At 42.1% G+C, this 14,117-nt stretch overlaps 1 protein-coding gene across 1 annotated transcript in view; it reads right to left on the bottom strand.

The window, feature by feature from the left end:
• Positions 1-10,506, bottom strand: part of LOC104123863 (SV2 related protein) — a 19,100-nt gene extending 8,594 nt beyond the window's left edge. The window contains 9 exon segments of the mRNA XM_035891553.1: positions 663-788; positions 2,034-2,097; positions 4,043-4,167; positions 4,393-4,464; positions 7,083-7,181; positions 8,153-8,238; positions 9,827-10,055; positions 10,057-10,092; positions 10,387-10,506. Coding sequence (XP_035747446.1) covers positions 663-788; positions 2,034-2,097; positions 4,043-4,167; positions 4,393-4,464; positions 7,083-7,181; positions 8,153-8,238; positions 9,827-10,055; positions 10,057-10,092; positions 10,387-10,506 — 957 coding nt within the window.
• Between the last annotated feature and the right edge of the window lie 3,611 nt (positions 10,507-14,117).

Here is a 14,117-nt window from a genome sequence, read left to right as displayed (position 1 = left end):
AAAATCTGCCATTTTTCAGCTCCTTTTAAAAACAAGCATGTGAGCACCTGTATAACTGGAGGTATTTCCAAAAAACAATGTCAGTGACTAAGGAATAATAAGAGCTGCTAAACAACCTGACAAAGACATACACCTCTGAGACACTGATTAGTAAATGTATTGCCTAGTAGTGCACTGAAGCTCAGGTTTAACTCATATATGTCTTTATTTTAGAATCCAACCTGCACTATGCAGATTTTACCCCTGATTTGGGTGGATTTTTTTAAGTGGAGAGTAATTATAGAAGTTTTGACTTGGATAAAATAATTAAAAAATCTAAAGAGCAATCAGGGAAATAGCAACCGTTTTTAATAAAATGTTGATTCCACTGAGCTTAGTTGAAACAAAGTCATTAAATTGTTTCCTGGCTTGATTTGCTTCCACAAAATTCCATCCCACCATTGTCCTCCAGCAATTAGAGTCACATATACACAGCTCTCACTGGCATGTTTTTACTAGCACCCTGTTGAAACAACAGCATTTTTGTCATTATTTCAGAGGTTTCAAAGACAACACCGACAGAGAACTCAAAACTGTCAGGATTTCCTTCGATCAGGTTACAGAATCAGGTAGAGAAGTGGTAGATTGACGGAAGGTACATTGGTCTTTGAAAGAATACCTACAAAACATAGGACAGCGAAGAGCAAAAGCGGGAGGGCAGAAAGAATGAGAAGCCACCGCCAGCCAAGAGTGGGCATCACCAACACTGCTAGAAGGACTTCAAACACAGTCCCAATGGCCCAAAAGACCTGCCAAAGGGAAAAGAAAGTCACAAATGAGAATGAGAGCGCTCGTATGGCCTCCTCCTTTGTAACATTCCATGGCGTGCTGCCTAGGAACAGCTGGAGAGAGGAATGCCAGAGACATTTCAAACATGCACCGCTGTATGGAAACAGAGCCCAGACATTTGAAGGGGTTTTGTTTAACGGTGGCAAAAGCTAAAATGAAAACCTAGCATTGACTTTCTCCAGACACTCATGTTAACTGTAGGCAGCTTCTCATAAGGAATAGACTCATCACATGGTTTTTCTTAAGCAAAATGACTATTAATGTATCTGTCCATGAGCATTTATTCCCAGCTACCACCATGAGATTTACAGCATTTGTTTTCCTTACCAAAACCAAGCTGCCAAAGCCACAGAGTTTAGCCTGTAGATAAAGAAGGAATTGATACCTTCTTGGCAAATAACAGAACCAGAATTCTCTTGCATATCCTACCCAAGCAGGATTATTCTCTTTTAGGCTATGAATCCACTTAGCTCATTATTTAACGCTCAGAATATATTTCTAACCCAGGGTTACGCAAAGGCAGCCAAACTGTGGCAGAACAAAAGTGACACAGAAAGGAGTAATTCATCTACTGAACTCCATTTACAGAAGATTAATCAACTGAATGTAGGACTTACAGGTATCTTAGAAGACTGGTTTTGCATCGAGAAGCTGCTTCAGTTTGGTGAGGTTTTCCACAAGGATGCTCCTTCCAAACTGATGCAGACAAGTAATAGCACTGTTCTCCCTTCAACCCTTCCATTAAAGGGCTGCAAATTTTGCCTTAAAGTATTTATAGGGCAAAATTCTGCTCTCTGTGACTTTGATACATTCAGATTGAATATGGGGAGCTGAATTTAGCCCTGCATTTACTGAACAGTCAGTTCTCCACTACCCATTACTCAGTTGTTGTAAATTAATTCACTATGAAATTAGGTGACACCCAAACGATCCTCCCTGTGCTAACAGCAGTAACTTACGCAGCACTGGATGCAAGTTCATTTGCAAAAGATAGATTCAACAAAAAGAGTGAAGCATTATATGAATGCTTTATGCTGCTTTTGGACCCGAGCTAGTACTCAGGGTAACCTCAGTTCCCACTGACTCGGACAATCAAGATTTGACTGCAGCTACGTGTGAGATTTCTAGTCAGCAGGACTGAATGGATGTAACCAACAGCAGAATTTGTCCCTCTAGGGACCAGTACGCATAGCTACACTGCTCACCTCTATTAATAAAATGCATTTTGCTCTGGCTTTCATTGGAAGGAATTCGGCATATAATGTTACCCTGTAGAGAGTGAACATTGAGAAAAATGTCATGTTAGCACAGTGAGAAAAATGCCACGTTAGTACAGCAAAGAGGCTCCAACATTTCGTTTGCCATTTATGAAAATTGCCAAACCCATAGCAGTAATGCAAACCTCTTCCTAGCCCTCAGAGTCAGAAAGACTGCAGACACCAGTTCGGACTGCCCTTTGCTACATCAGAACAACCCCCCTTCAGCTTGTCGTTGCAAGGGAATTTGCCCTGTCCGGGTGATTTTGTAACCCTACAGTTGTTATAACTAAACATAGCAGTTCTTTGCAAGTCCAGATGTTGGCTCTGTGAATGGTCATACACAGTGTTAGATAGCATCTTGCAGAAAATTCCCCCAGAAGGCCACAGCTTCTCAGGTGCAGCTCCTACATATGTATAGATAGAGGGATATCTGCTGCAGTCAGTTAATTTGTTATTCCTGGATGCTTTCTTTTTAACAGCACCTTTCATAAAAATCTGTCTCTCACATTTATAAAGATACCTGCGTCATTCCACCGAAATCCAGCCACTCATATCCAAAGTTACATCGCCTACCTAAGGATATTAGAAAGGAGCTACCTTTCCTGCTTCATCCATATTTACTCCTCTGTCAAAGGAATCACCATTATAGTCAGAACAAGAAACAGACTCGGCAGCAATGGAATCCACTCTGAGTTCTGTAGCCGGCTCCTCTTTGTCTCTCATTAAGCCACGGAGCCTTTGTGCCTCACCCACCCCTCTGTAAAATGGCACTGGCTGTGCTGGAGCTGCTCCGCTGGGGCTCTGTGGAACATCATTAATATGTGTTTGCAGTACAAGGCATCATTAACTCTGCTGCTTTGGCTTTGTTGTTCTCCTGCCTCATTCCAGTTGGGCTCAGCTGCAACTGCATGGCAGAAACTGCCTCACCGTTGGGCAACACACAGTGGGGCTAAGGACTTTCCTATTTTACATACATGTTAGCTTTTGTGTGGCTTCTAAAGGTGGGCAGAAGAGCAGCAAAAGAAAATTAATAATACTGTGACACTCCATATCAGCTCTGAATCTTTTAGCTGGGAACAGCAATAGAAAAGGCAGGATATTGGCTTGCCTTGTGAAGAAGCCTGTAAGCCATCAATCAAAGTTAGACTCTGACCACTCCGAAATAGCACCTCCATGGGGCAAAATATCAACTATTAATAAGGATAAAAGACTACACAGACAGAGAATGGCTATACTCTTCCCTTGACGGCTATAATTAAAAGCCTAGAGCAGAGTTATTTATTCCAGGTGGAAAATCTAGAGATCCCCCTCTTCAGTGAATGGAACGGCACAGTAACAGAGAAATATCCTGATGCTACCTTCTTACTAGAAATGTGTCTGAGACATAAAGGTATCTTCAGCGCTCCAGGTTTGGGCTGTGTGGGTTTGGAATTCCAACTCTGGTTCAGACGTGGAAGTTCAGGCTCTGTCTGAAAAATAATCTGCAGTTTTACAGTCAGGAGCCAGGGCTCAGCTCTACCTCTGGATGCTCATGTTCAGGTCACCACCTAGCTCGGAACAAGATCGCGTTGTCCCTTCTGGACACCTCCAATACAATCTCGCAATGCAGTGTTTAGGCACAGCTACAAAATGCTGTCTGATGTGGTTTACCCACTTGTAGGTCGGCTCCTTGGGCCTCTCATTTTCACCACGAGGGCATGAGAGAAGCTTAAAAGGACTTAATGCATACAACATCTTACATTTAGGAACCCACAGAAGTCATTGTAAATCTGATTCGCCTCAGTGATGTATTAGGTATCTTCAAAGCCTTCTCAGAGTTTAACATTAGTTCCAAAATACTGAGAAAAAAATGGGTTTGGGACAACTGAACAGAGATGTGTCTTCAATCTGACATAAGCATTTTTTAAAAAAATAAATAGAAAAGAGAAAGTTTGGACTGGTGAATATTTACTTACGACTGAGGCACTCCTCCAATCCCAAAGCCCACCAGGCCCCTCAGCACCAAGATCCAGCTATACACTGGTGCAAAACCACTCAGGATCCCATAATAGAGCGTCCACAACACGCTGATCTTTAGGCCCTGTATTTAACAAACAAGCACAGGGAAAAGAAATTCTCTGCTGTAACACAAATTAACCAAATGTAAAGTAGAGCTTCAATCTTCTTTTATGTCATGGGAGGTCACTTCTGGCTCTGCTTAATTCTGCTTCACACATGTGGACTATGACATTTGTGAACACCATGCACTGAAGCACCCGCACTGCAGAAATATTACAATATAATCCAGTAGGAGGTGAACACTTACTGTTTTTCTCCCGTACTGGTCTGAAATGTTTCCCCAGAGGGTGGAGCTGGACATCATTCCCACAAACACCACCTGCGAAACACCAGGCAAAAATTTTCCCCTTCAAAACATGGCAAGTGAAAATTTCCATTTGACAGCAAAGAGCACACAGCTTCACAGGGACACTAGAAAATTTCAGCTCTAGCAACAGAGTAAAATGTCCAGGTGTTCTGGGTATAGTTCCTTTGCAGCAGAGACTATTAAAGATAAATATTAATTTAGTGGGATTTTTCAAAAGTCACTCAGCATTAGCCTAACTTCACGTCCATTGACTTGAAAGGGAATTTGCACTTGCCCAGGAATGGGGCTGAGCGCCAGCAGACTGTTCAAACCACAATCTCTCAGCTTCTTCCAGTGGTGGGCCCATTTTCAGTAGCCACCTAGCTTTTGTTGAGGTCAGGAATCGAAATGCAGCATAAATAAACAGAATCTCTGCCAGGCTACTTGTCCTCACCTCACCCTTATCTCACCTGTTGATCCATGAACCACTGAATTAGACCAGCGCTGAATATTTTTGAGCTTTTGATAAATGGAAGGAAATGAATTCTAAGAAATGACTGGAGAGCACAATATTGCCACTAAACGGAAACCATGGACTTGTTTCTGGGTTGGGGTTTTTTTTGCTGAAGGGTTTTCATAACCCACAAAAAAATCTTTCATCTCCTTCACAGCAAGGCCCCACTGCGAGTTTCATTGGCATCACTGAGGGGACAGGCAAGCGGAGACAGGAGCAAGGGGAAGCAACCAGGCACCCCTCAAGTCAGCTTTGCAATTAAAAGATCCTTCCAGTGACAAACCAGTCTGACACTGGAATGCACATCTGGTGTTACACACATTGTGAGTCCAGCCCAGGAAGATGCTGAGTTCTCCAGTTCCAATGAATATATTCATGAATAAAAGCTGGTCAGTGTTGCTTGAGGTCTGCCAGACAGAGCTGTTCCAGGAGCCCAGAACTGCTGCAGTATTCCTCAGCCAGCTCACCTCCAGTCTCCTACTGCCATTCTCTGCAAGCTGTCTCAGAGTTGAATGGAGATAAAATTAGATCTTACAACTTTAGAAAAGTCTGAAAAAAATGACTGAGGTGTCAAAGAAAATATATTGTACCCTTTTCAGAGATGACACCAAAAAGTATAGCTTATTCTGTAGATGGAGAGAGAAATGAAATCCTGCTCAATGAAGGCAATGGCAAAACCTAAGCGTGTTTCCCCCATCAGCGTATTAAAACCACAGGAATTTTGTCTGAGAAAGAAGCACATACTCAAGCAATAAGTAGGGTAAGAAGCAGTTCTGTTTGTCAAAGCTTTTGTCTCGTGTCCACTGACCCCTTCTCCTTCTGATTTTGCTCACCAAGAATAAAATTGTGCTGAGCTGAAAGAAGGAACAAGACCCTCCTTCAGATGGGCTGGCTGCATTCAGGTATGGGAAAGGACATGATCTTAACTGATTTAAATCCACTGAGCATTTTGACCAATTCACACAACACCACAAATGGCATCAAAAGCTAAAGGAAAAAGAGATGTAGGAGTTAAAGCAGATGCCATACAACGGTGGCAGATGCTGAGAGAAGGGTCCCAAAACTAGCCTTCTTAACCCTAAAGGTATTGCATGTTTCCACCATCACAGCACCATACTTAGAGGTGGCATTGTAAGAGCTCTGCTTGCAAAGATCACTGGATGATCCACCTCAAAAAGCGATTGCTTGCCCCCTCTCAGGGCTCCCAGTCTATGCACAAGCAAGCTGAAATGTGGCGAGAAAGATTTTCAAGAAAGACAGTAAAAATTTACCAATCCTTTTTTTTTTTTTCCCCAATTAATCGTAGAGTTTGAATTTTAGGATGAGTCTGAGTCAATTCATATATTTTCCTGGAAACTACATGAAACTTTGAACCTGAAACTTGCAAAATTTCCCCAGTTCTCACTGAGTTTTATTTCTTCAAGCTCTGGCTTTTTTAAAAATACATTCTTCCAAGCCAAAGGTGATCTGCAAAAGCCAGGAACTTTGGGACATAAAGCATAATGTCTGAATAACCGTGAGTATAAAAACCTTACAGAATACAGGAGCTGTCAGTTATTTTTCCTACCGATGTGAGCAATGCAACCTGCCAGCTCGGTACAACGGTGGCAGATGCTGAGAGAAGGGTCCCAAAACTAGCCTTCTTAACCCTAAAGGTATTGCATGTTTCCACCATCACAGCACCATACTTAGAGGTGGCATTGTAAGAGCTCTGCTTGCAAAGATCACTGGATGATCCACCTCAAAAAGCGATTGCTTGCCCCCTCTCAGGGCTCCCAGTCTATGCACAAGCAAGCTGAAATGTGGCGAGAAAGATTTTCAAGAAAGACAGTAAAAATTTACCAATCCTTTTTTTTTTTTCCCCAATTAATCGTAGGGTTTGAATTTTAGGATGAGTCTGAGTCAATTCATATATTTTCCTGGAAACTACATGAAACTTTGAACCTGAAACTTGCAAAATTTCCCCAGTTCTCACTGAGTTTTATTTCTTCAAGCTCTGGCTTTTTTAAAAATACATTCTTCCAAGCCAAAGGTGATCTGCAAAAGCCAGGAACTTTGGGACATAAAGCATAATGTCTGAATAACCGTGAGTATAAAAACCTTACAGAATACAGGAGCTGTCAGTTATTTTTCCTACCGATGTGAGCAATGCAACCTGCCAGCTCGGTAATCGCCACTCACAATGAAGCTGAGGAGCTAGGATACTTAAAATCATCATTTCCATAGCATCTGCCATCTAGAAGGATAAAAAAGAAACAAAATAAATAACTGCCTGAAAATAAGATTGACACAGCAGTCAATAATGTACCTCCTTGAAATTAACCTTGTTTCTGCTTCGATTGTCTCGTTATGTTTAGCAACACTGGCAGAGAGGATTCAAAGAGCCAACTGAAAAGTTATGGGTAAGTGATTTTGAGGAGGCTTGTCTGGTCAGTCATCCCAGTTCACTCACTTCCATACTGCTTATCACAGGGATGAGCTTTCAACTCCTTTACCCGCAGATTCAGGCAGAACTGGTTATTACCTTGTAACTTACTCCCTTTCTCCCTTATACACTACTTCTGGATTTGTATCAAATATATTGATAGATCATCTGTAGACCAGATTCCACTACTGATTTAGGATCTAAACCATGGCAGATTGTAACTTTATACATAGACAATAGCTGGTAAATACAGGCTCCAGATATCACTACCCCAAAATACACCACAGGACATGTAACAGGAACAGCAGAAAAACGGAAACAAAGCCTGTCTTTCTGTTCTAGATATCAAGGCTAAAACTAGAAGTACTGGGTTGCTGTTCACCTGTAGCTCAGGTTACAATAATACTGCCTGATACAGAAAACAGAGATTGTAGCTAATGGGATGAATGTGCTAAAATCACTGCATGAAAACTGAGATCGGCTTCTGTGGGAATAGCCCAGAACCCTTTCCATCTGAAACAAGCATTTGAAGTAGAGAATCAAAATGATTTTTCAAACCCTGATTTAGAGGAACTTCAGAGGCAAAGAAATCAATCAGTTATTCATTACCCCCACGTTAACAAGTTTGAGTCCAGCTGTCATTTCAGAATTTCAAGTAAACTTCCTTCCCTGTTGGACAATTATTTGTTTGGAGACTTTTTGTCCACAGAGAACGGCTTCATTGTTTGAAATCACTGAGATTCTCTAACTTCATGCAATTGACCTTGATAACAATTACTTGCCCATGCTAATCCGGTAATAACAGACAGCTTCCACTGGAACTTTCCAAATCCAATGGCTTCCACCGCATCTTCCACCATGAAAGTATCTAGGAAGAAAACAATTCTAGTGCAGAAGTGTATTCCTTTCCTAGTAAGAGCCATTCCTTGAGACAGCATTTTCTGGGAATGCAATTACTTATTAACTGGGTAATCTACTGAGATCTAAAATTTATAACAGAAAGCTACTCAGTTTTTACACAGTTCCTACTCAGGAAAATCCCTGTGTTCTTCAGGAATTGTGCTAAAGCCAAAATAATTCTAAATATTCCTGGAATATTTTATCCACACAGACTTAAATCAGTGTAGCACCGATGACTCCACACATGTTCAGTCCACTACTCCTGGGAGCGACTCCACCAACCCCTGAACTGCAGCTTCCTCGGGTGAGAAGGGTATGAGCCATGCAACAGCCCACAGCGATACTGTGCAAGTGACGGAAAGTGCCAAAGAGTGTTTTATTGCATGGGGAGTCAAACTGTAATTATCTGAATCAAGATTTTGTCCGAGACACTTGTATCTTAAAACATACTTTTGTTAAAAATGCTGATGGTTCTTGTTTCTCACACATTGTCGTGACCTCATTATTTTGTTCTATTTGAAGAAGCTGGGATATCTCGAATTCCTTTGCTTAAGTGCAAAATGAAACACACGACAAAAATACATTTTGATATTCAAGTTGTTTAAATCAATTTAAGTCTCAAAGTTTTAACGCTTCCAGCAGTTTAAAAAGTACACTCGCCACAGAAAAGCTTTCTCTAGCTAAGAGCTGGACATCCTCACAAAGCAAAAGACAAAACCACACGCCGAAAGGAAATCAAACAAAATCTAACTGATAAAACGAAGCGGAGGCATCGTAAGACCTCCGTTTGTGACTTCAAGCCTGGTATTTGATGCGATGGCGCTGAAGCTCAGCATATTGGGCTGTTGCATCACTTGCACTTTCTTGGGCGATGCGCCAACTGAAATTCTACAGATATCTGCAGACTGGCACCAAGGCACTGAGTCTTCTGAGAAATGCACTGAGCTCACTCCATGGTAATTTGGCTTCCTATTGCATCAATAGGTTAATAGAGAAGTCCCTGGGACAAATAGTCACCTTACAAAGTTTCAGTGTGCCTTGTGCTAAGACAAAAGCAACGCTTGTCAGATCTTCTGAACTGGCGTTGCCTTCAGGGCACTCAGCACGTCTCTGCTGGGCAAAAAGCAGAGGCTGGGCTGTACGTTTGTTTTTCCCTCCTGTCCTCTAGGCAAGGAGGAGACGGGAACACTGCAGAGGCTTCTCGCCCAGCCTGGACTGCTCCAGTAAACCTGGCGATGTGTTAGGAGCACCGATCAGTTCTAAGGGAAACCAAGTCAAACCTCCTGTATGAAATGGGTGGTGACGACTGGATACACAACTCCTTAAAAGGGTCTATTACTGGCAATATAAACCCAAACACATCAAGCATCCCTCAGAGAACAAGGCAGCTAAATCATGATTTTCAGGTGTAATGTAATTTGTCTGTGTTACTGTTTCCTTCTTTTATCCAGGGATCTTTAACTTCTCTAAACCCAATGTACTCAGCCTGGTTGCAACATGACTGAAATGAAGGGGCCACACCTTGCTCCTTACAGGAAAACAAGAAACCCACTCACCATCCGTTGGGTTGGCAAATTCTTTTGGCACTGCCGCTCCATCCTCTAGCTCAATAGGCTCTAGCTCTGTCCGAACACCCTCAATCTGAACCTCATGTTCTCCTGAAATGACATCCTCATCCGACCTTGAACTTTCCCCAGTGCGGCGAAACTTGACCACCCTAAGAATACGGAAACAAGGATTAATACCTCGGTGGGTCTCTTCCAGGTCGAAGCTGTGTTTGGTTAGTCTTGAAGCCCTGTCTGGTCAGACAGCAGCCAGGTTTCTCTGCACCCTCCTGTCTCCATTTCACATTCCCAGCGAATACTGTGGCTTTTATTTGCATCTGCTTTTAGATATGGCAGCCTGTTGGTTGCTACTCGCTTTGGAAAAACTGCAGAGGGACATTGCTATCTGGTATAATACTCATTTTTGTACAAAGAGGATGTTATCGTGCCAACATATAAAGCTGTAAAAACATACAGATTACATAAATATGATGAAATGATATATATTTAATGATAACCACGTTTTGTGAGCCTAGACTTTTGTTGCAAATTAGACATAGCTGTGTCATTGCATTCCAAGTGCTTTGTCCTTGTAGGAAGAAGCCAAATTCCATTTTCCACATGGTTCTCATAAGAGTGATTTGTGTCTTAGGAGAAGTAGAACTTCTGAAGTTTGGCAGATTTTTAAACATTACTCAGCGAAGTAGGATTCATAAGGTAATTCAGTGAATTGACTGATTTTTTTTTCCATTATGGTGACGATTCTGTGACTATAAACACTATTGTTTTCATCTCATCTTAAAATGAAATCTTTAATGTTATGTAACTAATTAAATACCTGCATTTTAACAATTTGATTTCCAATACTTGGTTCACCTGTGCATTTTTTTCATCTCTTGGGTAACGAGGTGGGACAGAATAAGAAGTGAATCGAAGGATACTTCTTTTTTCATTAAGGTCAAGTCGAGACTGCAGAGCGTACCTGCCTGGCAGGTATAGCCCTGGCACGTGCAACGCTGACTGTCTCGTGGGAGTCGTGCTCACAGCGCTCTGTGTTTTCTATCATTTCTGGCACCAGCTGAGAGAGAATCGTCTCATCTCTGCAGCAAGGCCACGGAGACAATAAGACATGAAGACAGAACTTAGTTAAATTGACACAACCTTCACGCTTTGGTTAGAGTGATTTTGTGCTTCTTGTATATAGAGGAGGTCCGTTTTCCATCAATTAAGTTTCCCGTGACCAAACAAAGGTTTTGAAACAGATCTACCTTATTTAATGAAACAGATCTACCTTATTTAATGTAACAAATTCCTCAAGCTTCCTTCGCTTTACCTACAACATGAATGTAACTTTTTCACCTTGCCAGTCGACAACTTCTTGGACTTTAGCTAAAAAGTGTTTTTGGAAATAGATTAAATGAACCTTGCTACCACCTCTTCTGACTTCCAATACCTGAACATTTTAATTCTACAATAAAGATTAGCAGAGAGCCTCTTGGACTTCAGTTGAGTCCTCCGGTTTAAAGGTCAGCAAAACTAAACTCTCAGCATCCTTGCCAGCTGCAGCCGCAGCAAACTGACGCGCAGGTATGACATCTCTGAAGGTGATCTGAAAGACTTCTCATGTTTGGCAAGACCTCAACTCTTCTTTTCTCTTACAAGCACTGATGACACAACCAGTACTTAACATAAGGGGCAAGTGATGGGCGATCTACAGAACTCCTGTAAATGGATTTTGGTCCAGTGGTGGGCAAGAGGGTGGAAGGAATGAAAACCTCCATCACTCACAGGGGTTTTTACAAAGCAAGGAGTCCTGGCCACCACCAACCATTCAGTCCAGCTTAGGAGTACACTGCGGTAGGAACATAAAGCAGAGGGATATAATTTTTTTTCCCCTCCTCGCAATCCTGGCACATATATTCTTTCCCTGACCACATCCCACCTGGGGAATTGCACATATTCACTAATGATATTCTGGCAGTAAGCTGGAGAGAGCGAGCAGCACAGTGACCATTTTGGGAGGTTATCGCTCACCTTCAGGACAGCCTGCTTTGCAGGCTGCTGAGATGTTTGGGGATGACTTTTTTCAGGTAAACAGGGAATTCCAAGATCTGTGTGGGGAAAACACAGGAAAAAGAAAGCTCTTCTCTAGCCTTTATGTCTTGGCAGAAAAACAAGAGAGTCACAATTTTTGTTTTCTAAGATAACATTTGAAGGTCTTAAACATAAGAACACAGAACAAAACCCCAGGCCTCTTTGAAATGATCCAGAAAATGACACTTGGCTGCAGCGACCCTCGGGTTTATCTCATTCTGACTTGGGGTATGCAGCAAATCCTCCACTCCGCTATAAGAAAAGACAAACCAAGCAATGAAACTCGTCTGAATTCAGGTTCATATCTCGTTGCATTGAGAAACTCAATTTTAGATTCTCTTAACCCGATTGTTTTTTTAACCTCAGTCCTACCACCTTAGTGTGAATTTTCTTTTGCCCTGACCCTCCAGGACAAACACAAGTAATTCTCACTGTCGCATTAAAATTGTTGCTGAAGTTATAATCCTCGCCTGACCTACAAAATACACGCTCTCAGCAAACAAACACTGAGATTTGTATGCCCACGAGATGACTTTTTTTATTACAAAGGGCAATTAATATCAAAGTACCATTCATATCTTATTTGCAAGAGCTTTACAAGCACCTGGTTTAGCTATAGTAAACGTCTGTATTTGTATTTTTTTAAAGGAGGATTATTACTGTAACTTCAGCAGCCTCAAAGCCTGGTGCAAAGTTCATTGAAGAGCATGGACACCTTTTCCCCAGGTTTCAGGGGGTCTGAAGTGCCATGACAGCACGGGATTATGGCTGAAAACCATTCCTACAGCCTATGTTGGTAGCTGCTCGCTGTCCCAGTAAACCACAGGCAAAATAAACACGCCAGCCAAAACCCTCCTGACTTTCAAGTACCTGATCACAACCCCCCGTATTACTGTTTCTTATTTCATAATATTTGTTGAAGTAGACTTTCAGAACGGACCATTTTGGAGATGATGGTTCCAGACGCTGTACAAAAGCAGCGACTGATCTGAAAACTGTAAACACTTTGATGGCAATCGGAGTTGAGAGCTATCTGGCCACATTCCTCAGCACAGGAAATAAAAACAATATGTTTATCACTTAGGAACTGATGAGACAAATTGACACAAATGAAGAAAAAAACCACAGTGATATTTATTGTTCCATACTTGCAAAATTCTTCACAGCTGAGACATCTCAAAGAGCTGCATTTGTCTGCAAGATCTCACAGCAATAAGTCTAATTACACCTACACTGAAAGGTCCTTTAGGACATTTTTCTGTGTTTTGGGTTCTTTTTTTTAAAAAAAAAAAAAAATGATTGGGAAAAATGGCCTAATGAAATCATGTCTTATTCTTTTTCCTGACAAGCTGGATGTATCCAAACTAAGTATTTAAAAATAACTGGAGTTTGCGTCCATTTTCCCAACTTATTAGAAATGTTATGGGACAGTTTGCTCTGTCATTGACATGAGCTCGTTAATATTTAAAATCAACTTTAAGCATTTATTCCCTGCCTCACAGAGTCAATGATTTACAAATGGGAATATGTTTCAAAGCACCCGATACCGGAGCATTAGGAGAAATGCACTTGTTTGTACAGGGAACATTTTGCATTGATGAAAAGGAAAGGAAATCCTGGCGTGAAAAGGCAGCGACGCTTTTATTGCTTTTATCCCCTTTTTGCACAGATCCAGCAACCGCAGCCCAGCAGCAAAGGAGCTCCTGGCAAATGACAGCATCTTCCTTGTGCAGCAGCGTTTGCTTCTCCAACCCACAGGGTTAGCAAATGCCCGGGGTGCTCCCTGCAAACGCACCCGTGCAAAAGGGGTTCTGGGCTGCCATCGGTTCGCGGCATCACGGGGGAAGCCGAGGAAGGCGCCTTGCCCCAGCACCCCGTTATTTACAGATGCAATCCCCCTTGCGAATGCAATAGGAATGCTTCCTCTCTCTCCAAAAATAATAAAAAATAAATAAATATTTTGGCACTTCCAGGGGTTTATCCCAGCCCACCAAAATGCAAAAAAAAAAATTAAAAAAAATAAAAAAAAATAAAATTTGAATGAATTTATATAACGAATGGATCCCTGCATGCCCCCGGGATGCTGAGCCCAGGCAGCTACTCAGGGGAAAGGCCCTGCTTCCCGGGGCCCACGGCGCTTCCCAGAAATAATCCCCTTCACCCCGCCAGGATTCCCGGCCCCCCCGCCCCGCTCGGCAGCGGCCCCGCG

This window comes from Egretta garzetta, unplaced genomic scaffold, assembly GCF_000687185.1.
Source record: "Egretta garzetta isolate BGI_Z169 unplaced genomic scaffold, ASM68718v1 scaffold330, whole genome shotgun sequence".
Classification (NCBI taxonomy): domain Eukaryota; kingdom Metazoa; phylum Chordata; class Aves; order Pelecaniformes; family Ardeidae; genus Egretta; species Egretta garzetta.
The sequence above is the reverse complement of the archived record's forward strand: the minus strand, read 5'-3'. Positions and strand labels throughout refer to the sequence as shown.